The following is an 18,254-nucleotide window of genomic DNA, read 5'->3' as shown; positions in this document are numbered from 1 at the left end:
TTATATATATATATATATATATATATAAAAAAAAAAAATTATTAACAGGTTGGTGTTCTATTTTGGCTTTCAAGTATAAAATATATTGAATATAAATGAAAGACTTTTTTTCAGAAATCTTTCTTTTCTTAAATATTTAAAATTCTAATAGTTCATTTAAATAGTTTCCAAAATACCACAGAATTTCATTTGTATATGTTGGTTAGCTCCAGCAGGTAAAACTGTTGCACTCATTATTCAAATGGTTACTTAAGTGTTATTCTGAGTAGATTGTAAAGTTATCTGTATAGCGGTTGAGGTGTGTTGTAGGAAGATCTAGTTCAGTTACCTTTTTTACATGTACATTCTAACAACATCCCTGGAGAAAGTGATGTTTGCTTGTTTTAGTTATAATAGTTAAAAAGAGAGAGTATGAGCTAAATAAGACTGCAATTTATAAAGATCCCACCAATGGTAATAATTATTTAATTTTCATTGTAAAAATTGTAGATACCTGTTGTAATATAAAGTAAGCATAATTCAAAATAAAAGGATATGTACTATAGTAAATAAAAAAAATATGTTGTGAAACTTTTTTAGTTAGCAAATAACACTATATAGTTTCATTGACACAGAAATCTTCCATAAAATCACAGCCATAACAAATCTATCATTAGACCACACAAAAGCAAAATATAGTACATAGGACTATGCACTTTAATTATCTCCAGCACATAGCTAGTGCTATAGCCTGAGAATAGATTATCTATTCTTATTGACATATAAGAATTTACATATAATTCTATTTAACTCAGAGTCTACATCAGAAATCTGGTTATTACAAATCTGAAATGTTAACATATATGCTACAAGAAAAATATATAAATGTTGAAAGTTGATTATCTTTGGAATTGCCATTAGAAAGGTTATGTATTAATAGAAAAAAACGGCTTTAAGCTGAATAGCCTTGTTTTTTGTTTTTGTAATAGTGATTTTTCTGCCATTTTTCTTGACTTTCCAGCTTCATGCTTAGTTCTTCATCAGACCTGATAAACGACTAGCTCAGCATGAAGCTAGAAACATTGTCTGAAAGTTAAGGAAAATAGCAGAATTTCATGAAAAACTTAATCCACATGTTGAATACACAGCCTACATCTATTTTAAAAGAACACTGATTTTACTTTATACATGTAACAATACTGAATTAAACTATGAATGCAGTGTAAGTTTGCTTTTGTAATCTCCCAACTGATGTTATTTTTCTTGAGATAGTATTTAACTTATTTAACTATCTTTTTATTATTATTCTATTAAATCACATGTTATTTTCCTTGATTATGAGATACTGGAACTACTTGTCTTACCATCCTTAGTAGGTAAAGGATTTTTCACTGTCATTTCACTGTGCTTCATATTAGAAGTGTCAAAGCTTTTGATTTCTTCTAGCAGCTTCTGCTGATCCTTTTCTCGTTCAATATCTGTAAGTTAAAATGTAGAAATGATAAAAAAAACAACAAATTCCTACTCACTATGTGTTGTAAGATTTGATTAATTCATCTCATATTTTCATTAGCTGCCATACCAAATATTTCTGGTAGTGCATAAATGTAAACTGTTTTGCAGAATAAAATCAAATCTAAATGGGGCTCTGATCTATTCTTCACTAATCATCATATTTTAGAAAAAAACAAATTCATAATAGAAATTTGACGTTATATTCATTGTAACTAAGTGTTAGAAACTGACACTGATATGAAAGCTTTTATTAAAATAAGTGTAAACTTATTTAAACTGACAACCGACAAAGAAGTAATATAATATTACAGCAGTTAGTTGGTAGGTTTAGATGACAGCAGCAAGGCTTCATGTATCTTTTATGAATAAGTTAGTAATTACTGCACTAGTAGCTTTCATGTTATGAAACTAGGTGCAACACTTCATGTACTGATCAAAATCTTTGTTTTTCAACAAAATAGTCAATAAAAAATAATATATCTTGTGATTTAAGCACATAAGTTTGCGGTATTCTCAAACTATGACTTAAGAAGTTTGTACACACTGAAGTTCATTCATTGTTGTAACATGATCTTTCACTGGTCAAGTTCTTTGGGATTATTTGGTCAAAACAATGCCAAGTAAAAGTAATATGGGATTATCAAAGACACACTCCCAATGAAAGAATAGACCATTCCAAGCTTTTACTTGTTGTTAAACAAATGTTTAAACAACTCTATTCAATTATAGAGTTAACTTATTTCTACAGTACCAGTTGCTATAGGCTACATTCAATTGTATTACTAATTCCTAAACAACATTTCAATAGAAATTCCAAAACTAATGGTGCACCTAACTTACAAATAAACTACCTTGTTAATCAATGAATAAAAACAAACTTATACATTCACTGATTAGTTTACTAACTGAAATAAGGAACGGAATAGCTTATCAACTTGTGCTGAACTGATTTATTCATAACTCACTGCTTCATTGATTCTCATTTTCATACCATACTCTTATTTCTACATACCACACAAAGTTTCCATATTCTTAATTTTAATGAAATTTCTGTAAATTGCATCATGCAGCCTCTAGAAAAAAAATAACCTATATTAAAATACTATGCTTATAACAAAGCTTTCTTGATCAGAATTTTAATTATGCTTTGAAATCCCTGGGCTACACATATGAAGTCTTAAGCTCATACAAACCACTCACAATAATAAACTATCACATTAAAGTACCACTCAAACTAGTTCTTACTTTTGAGTTTAGAATTAAACATGGGGTCAACTGCTGAACTGAAAACATATTGTACAGATTGTTTAATTTGCCAATCACTCAACTAATGTGTTCTTAATTGGCAGAAAACTACTAACTGAACTCCAATACAAAACAGCATGCCTTAATTAGGACCTTAGCTAGAATTCCTAGCTCATTGTACAGCAGTTTAAAAGAAAAATACTTTGTGCAAATTTATAAAATGCAATAATACATTAGCATAATAATGGCCAGATGATTAAAGAATTAACAAAACATAAAAAACCTGACCAGTTTTGACAGGTCAGGTTTGTAATTCTCAACAAAGGATAGAAAAACTCATATAAGCATTGTAATCAGGTTTCATTTTTATTTTGTTGGCATTCATAGTATTTTGTATTTTTAGTCAGATTCCAAAATTTATCTAATAATATAGAATTTTTGTAGATTAATGTGGTCAGCTTATAAGTTGTTTTCAGAAAAGCTGGTATCTATAAAAATCTCTTTGAAGTCAAGTAAGTGAAGCCACTTCCATTCCAAAAGAATAACCCTATACTTCTCATGTTCTGAAAAGTAGTTTGTTTTATAATTCTCAGGCAGCACCTTTTTCCCATATTTGAGGAAAGATTAATTTGTGGTTCAATGCATAATATTATTAGCAAAATCTTATTAGCAAAATTTACTCAAAACTTGACACAAGGAATCTTCACATAGAAAACATTACACATGAGCATATAATATACATGCAAACATATACTGAACATACATTTTTCCTGATAACCCTGACACAGAACAATAACTTCAAGTAGTAACAAAGATTCAACAGTATGCTTGTGGGTTTATAATGCTAAAAATCATGGTTCCATATCTACAGTGTGTTTTAAAAACAATCAAATCTTACAAAGGCAGAAAAACAATGAGTTAGAAAATTATTTATCAGTCATAGAGTGGTTAATAAGTTATTGAGTATTCATTGATTGAGTCAGTTCAGTATCAGTGTTGGTAGTGAGAGTTTTAAATCCATCCTATTATTCAGTTATTAGGTAATTTTATGTTTGTTTATTAATCAAAGCTAAATAATTTAGGCTTATGTATCATTAGTCTCAGAATTTCTGTTGAAACATTGTATTTGAAGTTAGGCCTACAAGTGAAGTTGGACTGTGTATTGAAGAAATCAATAAATTTATTATTATATGGACTGGACTTGGCATTATTTTTATCAAGTAATCCAAAAAAACCCACTCAGTGATAGAACACAAAACAACAATATATATTTATACACAAACAACTGAAGGACATTCAAGACTTCCACAAAGTCATGCTATGTGATCATTGCTTATTGTTTCAATTTAGCATTCTTCTGCAACCTCTTCTCTTACGGCCAATCAATCAGATTTATTCAATCTTTTCTCCTCCCCTAAAATATATTATAAATCAAGATGAAAACTCATATTACTGTTCTATCAGATAGAAATAAAAAATACATCAGCAAAAAAAAACAGAAAATACTTTTACTCTGCAGAGCAAGTTAACATTTTTTCAAGACCATTGAATCCTAGTAATTTAATTTATGATACTTAAACTTGTGCATTTTACAGAAATTAGATGAATGTGGCTCCTAATGTGTAAACAATCAGTTTGAAAAAAATATATATATACATCTTATTCCATAGTAATGATTTAAATATCTACAGATTGTATAGTATTTAGTATCAAGTACTTTGATTTTCTTTTGTTGAAATCAGATTTTGTGCAAAACATTTACCTACTGTACTATACAAACCTCAAGCTTCAACAAAAATACCAAGGTTTAAGCAACAAGCAGTTAACAAGAAACACAGCCCTAATTATGTCACTCTACCTTCTGAATTTGGTAAAACACATTTCTCTGTTGTCTTGACATGATGAAGACTTGATTTATTAAACTTTTCCACACCAGTCATCAGGTTATAGTGTCTTCTCTCTCGTTGTAAATCTAGATTATTAAGGGAAAACACTAAATACCTGTTAGTTGATTATACAACATCAAAGACATGTTTTGAATATGACTTTTCAGCCTCTTAATTACAACTGAATTTCATTATCCTATACATTACTCAGAAAGATCTCAACCTAAATACCTAAACTTTTTCTAAAAATATTGATTCTTGATATCCAAATAACCTAAGCATATAGACAAAAAAAAAACTTTAAATAAGAGTTTTGGATCTTTTTAAATGCTCACTGAAAATTTTTTATTTTTTTTTGCTGTATGACTAAACAAAGAACTCACAGCTATCAAACAGTTGTTGTTTCAGAAAAAGGCTACACAATAGGCTATTTGTGCTCTGTCCACCACAGGGAATCAAACACCAAATTTTAGTGTTGTAAATCCATAAAATTACCACTAATGAACTGAGTGGATCCTGTGGGATGGCCAGACTTTTCCTGCACCTCAATGAAGTAAACTACGTCTACGAAATAGTGCTTGACACTAAGTTCTGATTCAATTTCTCACCTCGGGTTATGTTTGGTAACAACAATACACTTTCTACTATGGATTTTTGAATTCTAATTAATTTGTAAAAATATTCAAATATCTTAATGGAATGAAAATGGTGCATGATGTTAACAGTTTTAAATGGTAAATAAAAGTAACATTTATGAATTTGCCAAGAAACTAAAAATCCATTAAAAGCAAAATTTATTACTTATATCATTTATCATGAAGTTCATAGAAATATTAGGCTGGCTAGATAAACAAACTACTCCTAATTAATATATTTGAAAATATAGTTCATTAATCAATGCAGGAAAAAAGTAAAATGAACTCTTTTAAACACTTCTCTCAACTGTAATATATATATATATACAGAAAGAGAGAGAGAGAGAGTGACCACATTCATCCAGACAACTGTACAACATTACTTTCCACCTTATTCACAGATATTTATTCCAGAAATGCAAATATTGCTTTTACATTTTTTTTATTATCTCTTTAGCCCAGTAGGTGTACACATTACTTTTATGTATGTCTACTTATATATACATAATTCTACATATTTATTTAATTCATCTATTTGTTTCAAAAGCTATACACACATACTGTTTTGTAAGACTTGTTTAACAAACTCCTCATATACAGGATATATCAAAAGAAATGTAGGAATTTTAAATAGTTATATTTTCCAAATTATTAATGAACGAAACACTGTCTGTTGTTTTCAGAATGACGATTAATTGTTCAAACTGTAATGATGAACAGGTGAACAATCCAACTGTATTCTCATATTCTTGAGCTTTATCTCAAAAAATGAATGCTCCACTGCTGCTCAAAGAGCACACCACTGAGAACTTTGTGTTAAAGTTGTTCCTTCTGAACACATCAACATAGGGAATTGTAGTTTCAACAGGATGGAGTCACTTGTCATAGAGTACAAGCAACAATGGCAGTGTTGTGTGATCTGTTCCCAAACAAGGTAATTTCTGGCAATGAAGACATAAACTGGTCTCCACATTCCCTGGATTTGTCAGCATCAGATTTCTTTTGTGGGGTCACTTAAAGGACAGAGTGTATATCAACAAGCCATGAACAATACAAGGTTTCAAAGATAACATAAAGACAGAAATAATAGCCTTATGTGTGAAACTTTGATCTTTGCTGGAGGATGTCATGCTTAGAGTATGCCAGTGTGCAACAGTTTGTAGTGAACACCTACCAGACATTATTGTTCATACTTAATGGTTACATGAAATCTTATTGATCTACAGTTTCATAAATAATAAATACAAGTTATACCAACAAATGTTGTTGTCAGTTATTGCAGTTTTAAATCTCTATATATTTTTTTGGTAGATCCTGCATATGTATTAATTCAGATGTTTATATACATTGCTCAGCAGTGATTCTTCTACTATCTTGTTTAGATGTTCATTCAGGGAAGTCTGGTTCAAGAGCTTTACTCACAATGCATACAGTCCATTTATCTACGAAAATTGATCACCATCTGACTGGAGGAAGGAGGACCTGCAGGTGCTTTGACTGGTGTTAAACTTATCTAGTGTGTAAATCAAATCAACTATAGATACAAGTATGAGCCTGTGTAGACATTTGGAGGTATTTGTCTTAACAAATATATATCATTCAGTAGAATAATTGGACAAGCCTTTTAAAATTCTTCTGCAACTTTGGTCTGGATATTTCTTTCTGGGGCAACATTACGAACATGTTGGATAAGGCAGTTTTACCAATGCTTGAAAGTTGTTAAGTTTTCAGCTGGAAGGTTACTTAATGTTGTGAAAGATAGTCCTATTAAATGGGCAGCAAGATGGATGGCTTGCTGTTCACCATCACACCTGTTCACTCTGGAAATGATTTTAATCCAAGTCTGGTAAGACTCCCATGGTATCTTCCCATCATACTTCCATTGGTTTCTCTATATGCTGATGCTGAACTGGTCAGCTAAATTCTGGAACTGGATTTGGTAGTGTTATGGCTGGAGTAGTTAGGAAGGCCTTTCAGTAACAGGTGGCATAGCAGTAGTTGTAATAGATGTAGACCCAATAAGTTCTACTATTTCATATTTTTTAATATATGAAAACTCCTGAAATGATACAGAAAGAGATGTGGCACAATCATACAATGAGGAAATAAAGGGAAGAGATATAGGAAAAACATCTGATAGCCCTCCTAGGCCACCCAAGTCTTTAGAAGATAGGAGTAGTCTGAAAACAACATCAACAAGCCCCAAAGACAAAAAGTATAGGAGGCATCTAAGTCATAACTGTTTGATCAACAATGACTAAAAGCAAGGAGAAGGTGGATTATATATGTCTTAAGAGACAAATTATACAAGGAACATGGGGATGGGCTAAAGGGGGGAATGTAAGAGCTCAAATAACTACACACATGGGAGAAGGACCAGATGAAGGGAACAATGGGCAAAAAAAAATCCTTGAAGAAATCCATAAGAACAGGAGGAGAGTAGGCATAGAGAAAGAGATTGGACCAATCCAGGCTCAGAGCAACAACAGCCAGAGTAATTGAGTCTGTGACTGGTGACCAAAAGAGGGGAACCACAAAGGCATCATTCAGTGGGTACTTGAAATGGAAATTCCACTAGAAAACCAGAGAGTGCAAAGATCATTCCTTGAATGAGTCCTGTCCAGTTGAGACAAGTGGTATGCCATCAGATTTAAAATGGCTTGCCATGGCTTGATGGTTAGGGCAATTGACTTGCAATCTGTAGGTTGCAGGTTTGAATCCCTGTCACCAAACATGCTTGCTCTTTCAACCATGAGGTTATTATAATGTGATGGTCTTCCCACTATTCACTGGTGAAAGAGTACCTCAAAAGTTAACAGTGGGTGGTATTCACTAGCTGCTTTCTCTCTAGTCTGTCACTGCTAAATTAGGGATAACTAGCACAGAGAGCCCCTGTGTAGCTTTGCATGAAATTCAAACCCAACCAAATTCAAAACCCCTGGGAAATGACATGCAACAGGCAATAAAGGAATTCTAGAGTGAGAAAGCATAGGTCCTGAGAGTGAGTACCTCCCTTGTGGTTCAGCAAAGAGATACCTGTAAAGTTGTCCAAGTGGATCAACAAAAGATAAGCTGACAAAAGCAATCAAAGAAGTTGACAGCCTCATCATCTCATGAAATATGATTTGCAAAGAATGCTCTTCTGGGGACCAGAACCAGAAGAGAGTGGAGGTGTCAAGAAGTGCCCCCAACCAGAAAGAGATGCATCAGGGTATAAATGCAAGTCGGGCTGAATGGGAAGTGGAATATCCTGGATTGTGTTGGAGTAATTAAGCCAACATGATAGAGAGGGATGTAGAGAGAAAGGTACAGACACAAGGGCAGAAAAGGGGAACACTGAACTGAACATGTTCCATCAAACCCATAGAGTCCATTAAAAGGGACACAATGAATGTATGAACAAGAGTGATCTCCACTACTAAAGAAGCAAGTCCCCAAAAGTGAAAGAACCCCTTTTGTAGAAAGAATATGAGAGAGAGATGCCTCTAATACCAAATTCACCATATGGCAAAGCAACAAGGGAGATGGTCGAGTCTGCCCCATAAAGAAAATGAGGAAAACTCTTTTGTGTACAAAACAGTAAGTGGGAGCAAATACAGACATGGAAAGTTTGACCAGCTAGCCCAAGCAAGATGCCTCATGAGAAGGAATGGAGGAAGTAATAGCTAAATCCTGCCAAGATAGAACCAGATGGCCAGCCCTGAGGAAAGAGAGAAAGAATTGCATGAGGAACAGAAGATAGGTTAGTCTTGAGGATGGATAAAAAACAGAGGTACCCATGAAATATATAGATGAGAAACTAGGGAAACAATAGCAAAATGCTGGAGAGCAGCCTGAAGTGGGGACTTCAAGTAGTCTGTAACACTCCAAAAGACTTGGTTTGTAAGAAATGGAACAAGACAAAAATCACAAATATAAGAGGAAGAGATGCAAACTCCCAAAATAAAAGCAACTTGACTGAGAAGATCCCCCCCAAAAGGAAACAAGGTTACAATAGAGATAGTAGAGGAAGAAATAAAAGCCAAAGTGGCAAACAAAAGAGAACAGGTGTCCCAATAATGACTGTCAGAGTTGTGATGAAGAACAATAGTGAGGAGGTGAAGAGAAGAGATAAAGCTAAGAAGTAGGATAAAGACAGATGTAGATTAGTAGATAGCTGGAAAGAAAAAGACAAACAATAAGAAAGATGAGCACCCCAAGCAAACAGAAAAAACACAAGAGATTAAAAAAAATATATAAAAGGGCCACAAGGCTATAGAAAAAAAGTCACAAATATGAGTTCAACAAGAATTAAATTAATTAAAATGAGAAAATGTGGAAAAATTGCAGAAAGAGGCTAATGAAGTAAAAACAAGCAAAGTCATTATTACAAAACAAGTAAAAAAAAATTTACAGTCTGACTATACAGAGATCAGTACATGGTTCCTCCTTTCAAGGTGATAAAGCTGATGATAGTGGAATTGTAGAAAGAACCAAAAACCATTTTCCCCTGCAGGAAAGGATACGAAGCCCAATGAACTGCCAAGGTACCAGGATGTGGATATGGAGAGAAGCCTTCTCGATGAAAAATGTGACTGGCTGCTCAATATCCTGGAGCCAAAGTGGAGAAGGGTGGGCTCGACGAAAAAAGGATGTGAAGAGAACTCCCAAGTGAATAAGGTATTGTGAGGGGGTAGTAAAGAACTTCTCCAAACAGAAAAGAAACCCACCTGAGAAGCTTCTAGAATAAGGAAGCGGGTGTGAGTGACTGACCAGGCATAGGAGGAGGTGAGCAGAAGTCTGTCATCCATGATATGTGAGTCTGAAAACTCAACAAGTGAAGATGACATATAAAAGAGCATACCACTCCACAAAACACACACAGATCAAAAGAAAGACAGTCTGTGAGTGCCCACAACAAGAAGGCAAAACTCACCTAAAGGAACCAAAGAAAAGAATGTGACACTGGGACATAACAACCCATCCAAGTGAGAAGTACGACTCCATGGTGAAGCAAGGCGATTGCAGATAAGTATACAGTCAGGATAGATCAAGAAGGGGACTTTAAACTCCTGTGTATAGGTAGACAAAGAAGGACATGAGTAAACTCCTTGTTGAGTGGGCTCCACATGTTAGATAACTTTGTTGTGTAGTAGGATATGAACAGATTGAGCAAAATGACCAGACAAGGTACGATCCCAAGGAGGAGGGGAGGAGATCTGGGAAGTGAGTAGAGGGAGAGCAAAACTGAAGTCATAAACCCTCATAGAGAACCCGTAAAAAGAATAGGACTGTCATAAAGTGTAGCCAAAACTTAGAAAGGTGTAGTCTACAAAGATCTTAAAGGTAATACACCTGCAAAACTAAGAAAATTGATGTAAAACATAAAACAATAAGTAACACTTAAAGTACAAAACCATTAAAGAGACTAAGATAAGTGACCCTAAACAGAGAATGTATGAGTTGACTCAAAGAAACTAAAAGATAAAAAACACAAAAAGAAAACTTACCCTAAATAACCTGAGAATCAAATGGCAACCAGTTAACAAAAACAAAGGTTGACTCAAAACTTATCCCTAATTAGATGTGACTAGTAGTAAAGATACAAAAAAATGGGAACTTGTAACTAAATAACATTAACAGTGAAGAAATTTAAAATATTAAACCAAATTAATGCTAGAAACAAACTCTAAATGCAAGTTGTAAACTAAAATAACAGATGGTAAAACAATTATGAAATTCTAACCTACACAGCACTGACCAGAGAAGACACGAATGACATAAATGATCAGGTGTGGAACTTAGATCCATACACACAAATTCACATAAACTTATTGAACATGGGTATATCTATGGGTAGCAAGAAATACACACTGAAAACTTACCACAGATCTCCTGGGAAAAAAGAACAATACTTATCTTAAAAGGAAAAAATCTCTGGCCGAACATAAGACATGAACTCCCCACGAATGAAAGTCTGTGCTTTCTCAGCAGACATCGTGAAACCTGAGACTGAGGCCTAGTTTTATAACCGCTGTCTACTTATGGCAGGAAAATTATCGACCATCATAAGAAACCCAAGTTCATATCATCAAAAGAAAATTCAGGAAACAGAAACATCTCAAAAACAGACGAATAGAAATTTGAACTTGAAACTGATATTAGTTGGTGATCAAGCACAATCAAAAATTGTGCAGTCACATGGAGAACTAAAACACACATTTTTAGATGAGTATATGCACTAGTATAGAGGGTGCAATGGAATTGGTGGAGGGTGGTCATATGATCAGCACATGTTGCTGCAATGATGCAAAAAATATAGAGTATAAAAAACTGGTGTGCTTTTAAAAAGTTTACCAATGCCTATAGAGCAAGTGAAGGTCGAGATAGACCCAGTAGGGAGAGGAGGTTGTACTGTTTCAGAAGTTTCATAATTACATTAAAATTGAGTATAATAACAATTACCCATCTCATTCCATATCATTAACATGAAAAAGGTTTGGTAAATGGTATGTCTTTTATCTCAATAACTTTTTTATTTTGAACATAAGATTTATTCTATTGATGATGACTATTATAATATGATTAGTCTACTGTCATATAGCTCTCATAACACTGTGATCTGCTATTAACATAACTGGTATATTCAGCCTATATATAATAAAGACCAAAACAAGATAAACATTACACTATAGATCTAGAAGTATATAAAGTTTGAGTAGCAAACCATTTGTTCTGTCTGTAGAGTAATGGTATCTTAATTATATTTCATGATATACAAGTATTAGTTTTACAATAATTATAAGGCTCAAAAGTTAAGGTTCATGATTCACAGCTGAAATCTTGTTATATTACAAAGGTACTTTTTAAAAAACAAGGACAGCTGATCATGAAGAACAATAATACTCCAAGTAACTCATATCATTTACATAAAAAAATCTTTTAACTACATACTAATAATCATCATTTTTCATCACATTATTGTTATATTACAAAATATCTATACATAAAAATAATTTGATGAAATTCATTAAGTACTTTAAAAAAAACATTTTAAAATACCTGATAGTTTAGTGAATGGCATAACAGAAAAAAAATACTATTATAATTAAGAGACTTATTTACCTGATAATTTAATGAAATGCAAAATACTAATATTCAAAAAATATTATTGTTAAACTCTTCTAACATCATTTTGTAATTCTGACTTATTAAAATAGCATATGTAAAAGTTATTTAGAGCTATAAATTAATGAAAGTGTGGTACCTTCAGCACTGGGAAGATGGACTCGCTTTTGAGGCTGTATGTGGTAAAGAGTGGAATGTTGAAATCCCTCAACATTTTGTAGCAATGAGTTGTAGATGTTCTCTTTCTCAACATCTTTATTCATGCATTAACCCATAAAAATAACATGTAAAAAGTTAATGAACAAAAACTTATAAAACACAGAAAAAGAAAAAATTCCATTTAAACATCTGAATACAATAAAAAACATAGACATTTTAGTTCCACCTGGTGGAAACAAGTGTTTAAAACAAGTGACATGAAGGATCCTTTAATTTAAATACAAATGTCCTAATTGTAAGCACAGAACAAAAATTAAATATTACATTTATAGATAAGCAGTAAGTACTGGAGAATGCAAGTTGTTGAATAAATTATTAGTGGCTTAATCACTTCAAGAGACTTGAGTATATGGCTTTAAAACATATCTCCCATTGTTTGAAAATTATGACAAATGAAAAAACTGCCTTTCATGAAATACATGGACTCATATACTTTCACTTTACAGATAATGAAAGAGAATTCTTTTGTTGATTGAGAATTATAAACTTGTACTCTTAGGATTTTAATATTCTAGCTATGTGTATTACACTGACTAAGTAAGGCCACTTTTGGGTAATGACATCCATGTTTGTCACTTGCATCATCATACAAGTTGGCTTATTTAAAAATTTCACAAACCATCTCACTTCTTTTTTTCTCCCACTTCAAACACTGACTACATTACTAAAAGTGGAAAAATATCTATTTGGAGACAATTTGCTTCCAAAGTAATCTGCTATATGTAAATTTAAGAAAATTGGCCATTTAATCATTTCCATCCTGCAGTTTACCTAAAATCTGGGTAACTTGAGAAATCTAATATGAATTTATAAAGTTTGCTTCTTATCTAATGTTATCAAAGAATACAATAGGATATATTTTAAGAGACAAAAATTGTAAGAACACATCCCTGTATCAAAACTACTTAGTTTTTGCTGCATGATATTGTTGCGTCAGCGAGGTCACGTGACTAGTATCACGCCACTTCCTTCTCGAACCATGGTGAATTGTCGGGAGATTAATAGATTGGGAGTTGTCTGGTAACGTGACGGGACAATGTGTTGGTAATGAGTAATTGAACTGCAGTCAGAGAGTGTGTAATTGAACTGAGTATTGTTGAAGTCGAGCACGTAAGACGTTCGTTGAGAATTATAGCGTTTGTTATAGCGCGACTGTTGAAATTAAGTGTATCGCAAAGTTATATTCAGAAAGAATAAACCCGTTTTATTTAAGAAAGGACTTGTGTCGCTAAAGTTTCATCGGAACAAATTTGCGGAAAATTAACTAACGAACGGAGGTGTAACAATATGATTATACTAATAATCTCTACTGGCAGCTGTATAGTAAGAAAGAACAGAATCCTCTTCTTCTGAGGTGGAATTTAAGAACATAAAAGTTTCATTCAATGTGTACAAGTTTTATTAAGAGCAATGTGATGTTTACTCTTTGGTAACTACCATTGATAATATCTACAACTGTTTGTTTTTTTATTTGTTTTGGATATATTTATGCAAAGCTACCCAAGGTTTATCTGCATTAATCATCCAAGTTTTGAACTGACAGACTATAGTCAACAACAACACTCACTGCCAACACTTGGGCTGATTTAACAAATGGTGGTATTTGACCATTACTCTTATAACACACCCATGTTCCCAAAGTGCAAAGCACATATTTGTAGCAAGGGAATGCAAGCCATGGACCCTAAAATTCACAATCTGACAAATTAACTACTAGGCAATGCTTGGCCCATCTATAATTTTAGTATCATTTTGAATAGATTTTAAAAAATGAAAATTAAAAAAATATTTATTTTAGTTTTTTTCATTAGATGCTTATTTAAAGTTATTATTATACTGCTCTAACATTTTAAAATCGTTTGCAGAAAAATATTCTGATCCTATTCAACTTTGTTGATTGAAATTTGAAGATGAACTGCTGCTAATATGAGAGATGATTTATGCAAGAGGAAAAACCTGTTATAAAAGTAATGAATAAAAAACTAAAATTAAAAATACTACTATTACACACCTTCGTTTGATGGTAGAAGTTGTATTTCCTTCGTTTCTGCCTGTTTTAATTTTGTTGAATCAAACTGAGCTAATTCACCCTTAATAGCTGGGGGAAGCAGTGGAAGATCTTTCTTGGGGCTTGACATTTTATATTGATAAATAGAACTAAAGAGAGAATAAATATATTTAATACTACAAAAATGAAATAAAATAAGTAAATTACTTCATAATTATATTGCATATGGAATTTCCTCAAAACTAACATTCTAATTCAATTAGTAAAAACACAAATCCTCAAAATAGTACAGTGGTTAAATAAAAATGCTCAGAGCTGTCATCATATCAAGTTGCAAATATAATGCTACAATACTCATGTAATGCTTAGGAAAAAAATATGTGTGTGTGTCATTCAATTGGTATATTTACAGTGCTGGTAAAATTGAGATTTGAAGCACACAAGATATAGTGCTATGGCATACTTTTGAATGTGTTATACATAATTCACAACTTTTAAAGTTGTGAATAGGTTAATGTTTATCTATGTAGGAAAGCTTAGAACTGGTATATTAATGCAACTTTGTTTATGAGGGGTTACAATTAGTCAGTAAATGTGTATTTAATAATGACATTAGAGCTTAAAACCACAGGATTAATTATTACACACAACTAAGTTAACTTTTAAAACTTAATAATATTTTTAAATTATTTGAAAGCATGTTTAAATTTTGATTACAGCAAAGGAATACTATAGTTTCTTTATAAATGAATATCATTTTATGTCAAGGATTTGAAATAGTTAATATTTAACTTAATCAAATCGATATGATACTGCATTTGTACTGCATATATGCACAATCAATACTATACAATTTTATCTTTGTATCAAATATTAGGTAGCGCTTACCAGTCCCATTGTGTGTTTTTTAATATACCAGTAACAATTCATTATTAAATGCCGCTTTAAGTAGCTAATTGAGTTGAGTGATGGGCGGCTTTCAGTGTTGAGATAAAAAGAAGCTATGTGGGACAAAAGCCCCACCCTTTTAAAGTCAGGACCTCTTCCTGGAGTTATTAATAGGAAAACGACCTCTTGTTCTATACTTTTTTGAACACACCTGTTTTTACTCAAATATTTTAAAAATTGCACCCTGTCAGAGAAGTCCATGCCCCGAATTGCACACACGTGTATGAAACGACGTAGTTACATGGATGTGTTACTTGCGGGTGTTGGACAAGTTGACACATATTACACTTTAATTGTTCTCATTTCATTGACATTTTTATAAAACTTTCTTGACAAATTCATTGTCGTTTTTATAAAACTTTCTTGTCAAGAAAGTTTTATAAAAACGACACACACACACACGTGGCAGTCTGTGATAATTTATTGTTTTATAAAAATGTTATTGGTTGCCTTTAGTGAGGTAAACAGGTCCTGTACAATGTCAGACGAAAACGCCTTATATTTCAATTTGTAATTTTTGAGTATGTAAATGAGTCTTACAGTACCTAATGATAAAAATATTAATTTCTCAATTATGGTATAACGAGATAATCATATGTATTTATACATGTTTTTAATACAATCCTGTTATTTGTTAGTTTTAACATACACGATCTTTGTAAGAACAATGTTCCGGGTCTCGCCTTGCCCTTGGAAATAACGCTTCCATAGTCGATTGTGCACAAACTGATGGTCATCATTACGCACTCTGCTAGATTCCGCAATTTCAATTGTAACAAGCTACTAAGATGGATGGCGATTCAATCTTATAATACAAATCTTGACAACCTTTCTATGGGTTTTCTAATGCATGTGGGCACTTGCTTCCAAGACACTAGAAAACCTTTAAGTAAATCAAAACAACAGAAGCCCACTGGTGTTGCATCGGGAAGTTTAATTGATACATGGTTAAATGGTATTACTATGATTCTAGGGTGTTTGGCTATTTCTCTCAAGAAAAGAACAGATGAATTAAAGGTGCAGCTGGAAGCTTTTGAGCCTTCGTCAATTCAAATATTTTACCAGGAAATATGCACAGCAACATTCTAATGTCTGTTTTTTTTTGGTCGAGGGTTCTCTTTCACAACGATAAAATTCACTTTGCAGATAAAAGCTTTGCTCAGAATTGGGTTGTTGTCCTAAATGATCTACTGTGCCAGTTTTTTCCGCTTTTATGGAGAATTTAAAATGCGTTTCTTAAAAGGTGTTTCATTGGTTGTTTTAGACCTGGACTATTACTGTCTCAATTGCCTGTGCGGCCGACCTCAAGATCTCCATTACATTCTGTAAAAAGGCTTGCTTCTTCACGACTTTTTCAGTCGCAAATACAGAGTAATTTTACAAATGAAAGAAAGAATAAAAAAAGAACGAGAGGCTTAACTGTTCTGTTACTCACGCCACAAAACGTTACCTCGATGAATGGCATAGAACATGAAAAGAAGATTTTTTATCATGCTTCACAAGTATGCAGTTTTCAAAAATTGTATGCTCCAAACCAATAGAATAGGGGTTAATATAAATAAATAAGATATATTTTATTTGTTGGAAAACTTTGAGAGGCATTGCCTTCTTTTTCTCTTATGACGAACCACCACTGGATAACGCAATGGCAGATTATATATTACGTAATTAAAATACAGTTTTTGTATATCTGAAATTAGCCAGTCCTACGATTTCACCTTCCGTGTAAAAAATAGCTTATGGGACTGAAAATAATTTCGGAGGTTGTGAAATTTAATACGTTTGTAAGATGTTTTCATTTATAATACAAAAGCCCTTAATTATTGAAAATAAATTCGACGATTTTGTCATGTACCACCCACCTCCAGACACACACAACTTTCATAGGATCATGTCTACCTCTTTCCATCTTAGTCTTCATTTAAATTATTTCACACATAGAATTATATCCGGTGAAAGAAAAACGTTTGTTCTGTGAAATTCTAAACAAATTGGTAAAGGAATATGCACATCATTAAAACAGATGCCGAAAGATTTAAAGCCTACCTCTATGCTGATCCTTATTGATTGCCTGCCATTGCACATTAGCCGATTGTACATTTTCGAGGTGTTCCGAATTAGGATACCTTTTTTTCAAAAGATGTTTTGGCAATTAGTCAGCTGTTCGTAAAATAGCCACTTAAAATAAGCCTCATATATCAATTTTGGTTTAGTATAAACACCCAACAATCCTCTCCTTCCATGATTTTTCTCATCTGATTTAATAGAATTGGATGGATTACCAATCTAGTGATAAAAATAGTGGAAATCCACCAGATGGTGGCCAATTTTCATCCCTAAAGTCTTTATCACAGCAGCTAATTAAGCTACTGAATACATTTAACTACTTTGGTGCTGGTAGTGGGTTCAAATAATGTTTCTATCATTATTTCTAAGATGAGCAGAATTTAAATTGCTACTCATTTCATAACAAGATTGAGGTTTTTCAGTAGAAGGTAAAAACGTTACTGTTGAATGACTAATAACACTGACAATAACAAGGACTGAACTTTGCACTGTATATTCCTATCACATATTCTGATAATACAGATTTGACTGAGGCCAAAGAAAAAATGCAGTACAATACACAGTTGGAGTAGAAAGGCAGTACAATATACGATTGGAGTAGAAAGACAGTACAATAAACCATTGGAGTATAATGACACGGAAAAG

At 32.7% G+C, this 18,254-nt stretch overlaps 1 protein-coding gene across 4 annotated transcripts in view; it reads right to left on the bottom strand.

Annotated features, from left to right (window-relative positions):
• Window positions 1–18,254, bottom strand: part of LOC111089197 (thymosin beta-like) — a 33,287-nt gene that overhangs the window by 2,881 nt on the left and 12,152 nt on the right. Inside the window, exons 1-5 of one of the 4 annotated variants that reach the window (XM_022401232.1) lie at window positions 16,192–16,371; window positions 14,598–14,743; window positions 12,507–12,620; window positions 4,598–4,732; window positions 1,344–1,457 (exon numbers count right to left, since the gene is read on the bottom strand). In XM_022401232.1, the coding sequence (XP_022256940.1) occupies window positions 1,344–1,457; window positions 4,598–4,732; window positions 12,507–12,620; window positions 14,598–14,724 (490 nt within the window). In that variant the 5' untranslated portion in view covers window positions 14,725–14,743; window positions 16,192–16,371. Of the gene's footprint in view, window positions 1–1,343; window positions 1,458–4,597; window positions 4,733–12,506; window positions 12,621–14,597; window positions 14,744–15,482; window positions 15,794–16,191; window positions 16,372–18,254 lie in introns of those variants that run through there. The other 3 variants (XM_022401230.1, XM_022401233.1, XM_022401231.1) reach the window with 3 other exon arrangements.

The sequence above is a fragment of the Limulus polyphemus genome, unplaced genomic scaffold (assembly GCF_000517525.1).
Source record: "Limulus polyphemus unplaced genomic scaffold, Limulus_polyphemus-2.1.2 Scaffold5519, whole genome shotgun sequence".
Taxonomy (NCBI): Eukaryota; Metazoa; Arthropoda; class Merostomata; order Xiphosura; family Limulidae; genus Limulus; species Limulus polyphemus.
Note: the sequence above shows the minus strand (reverse complement) of the source record. Positions and strands in the feature narration are given on the sequence as shown.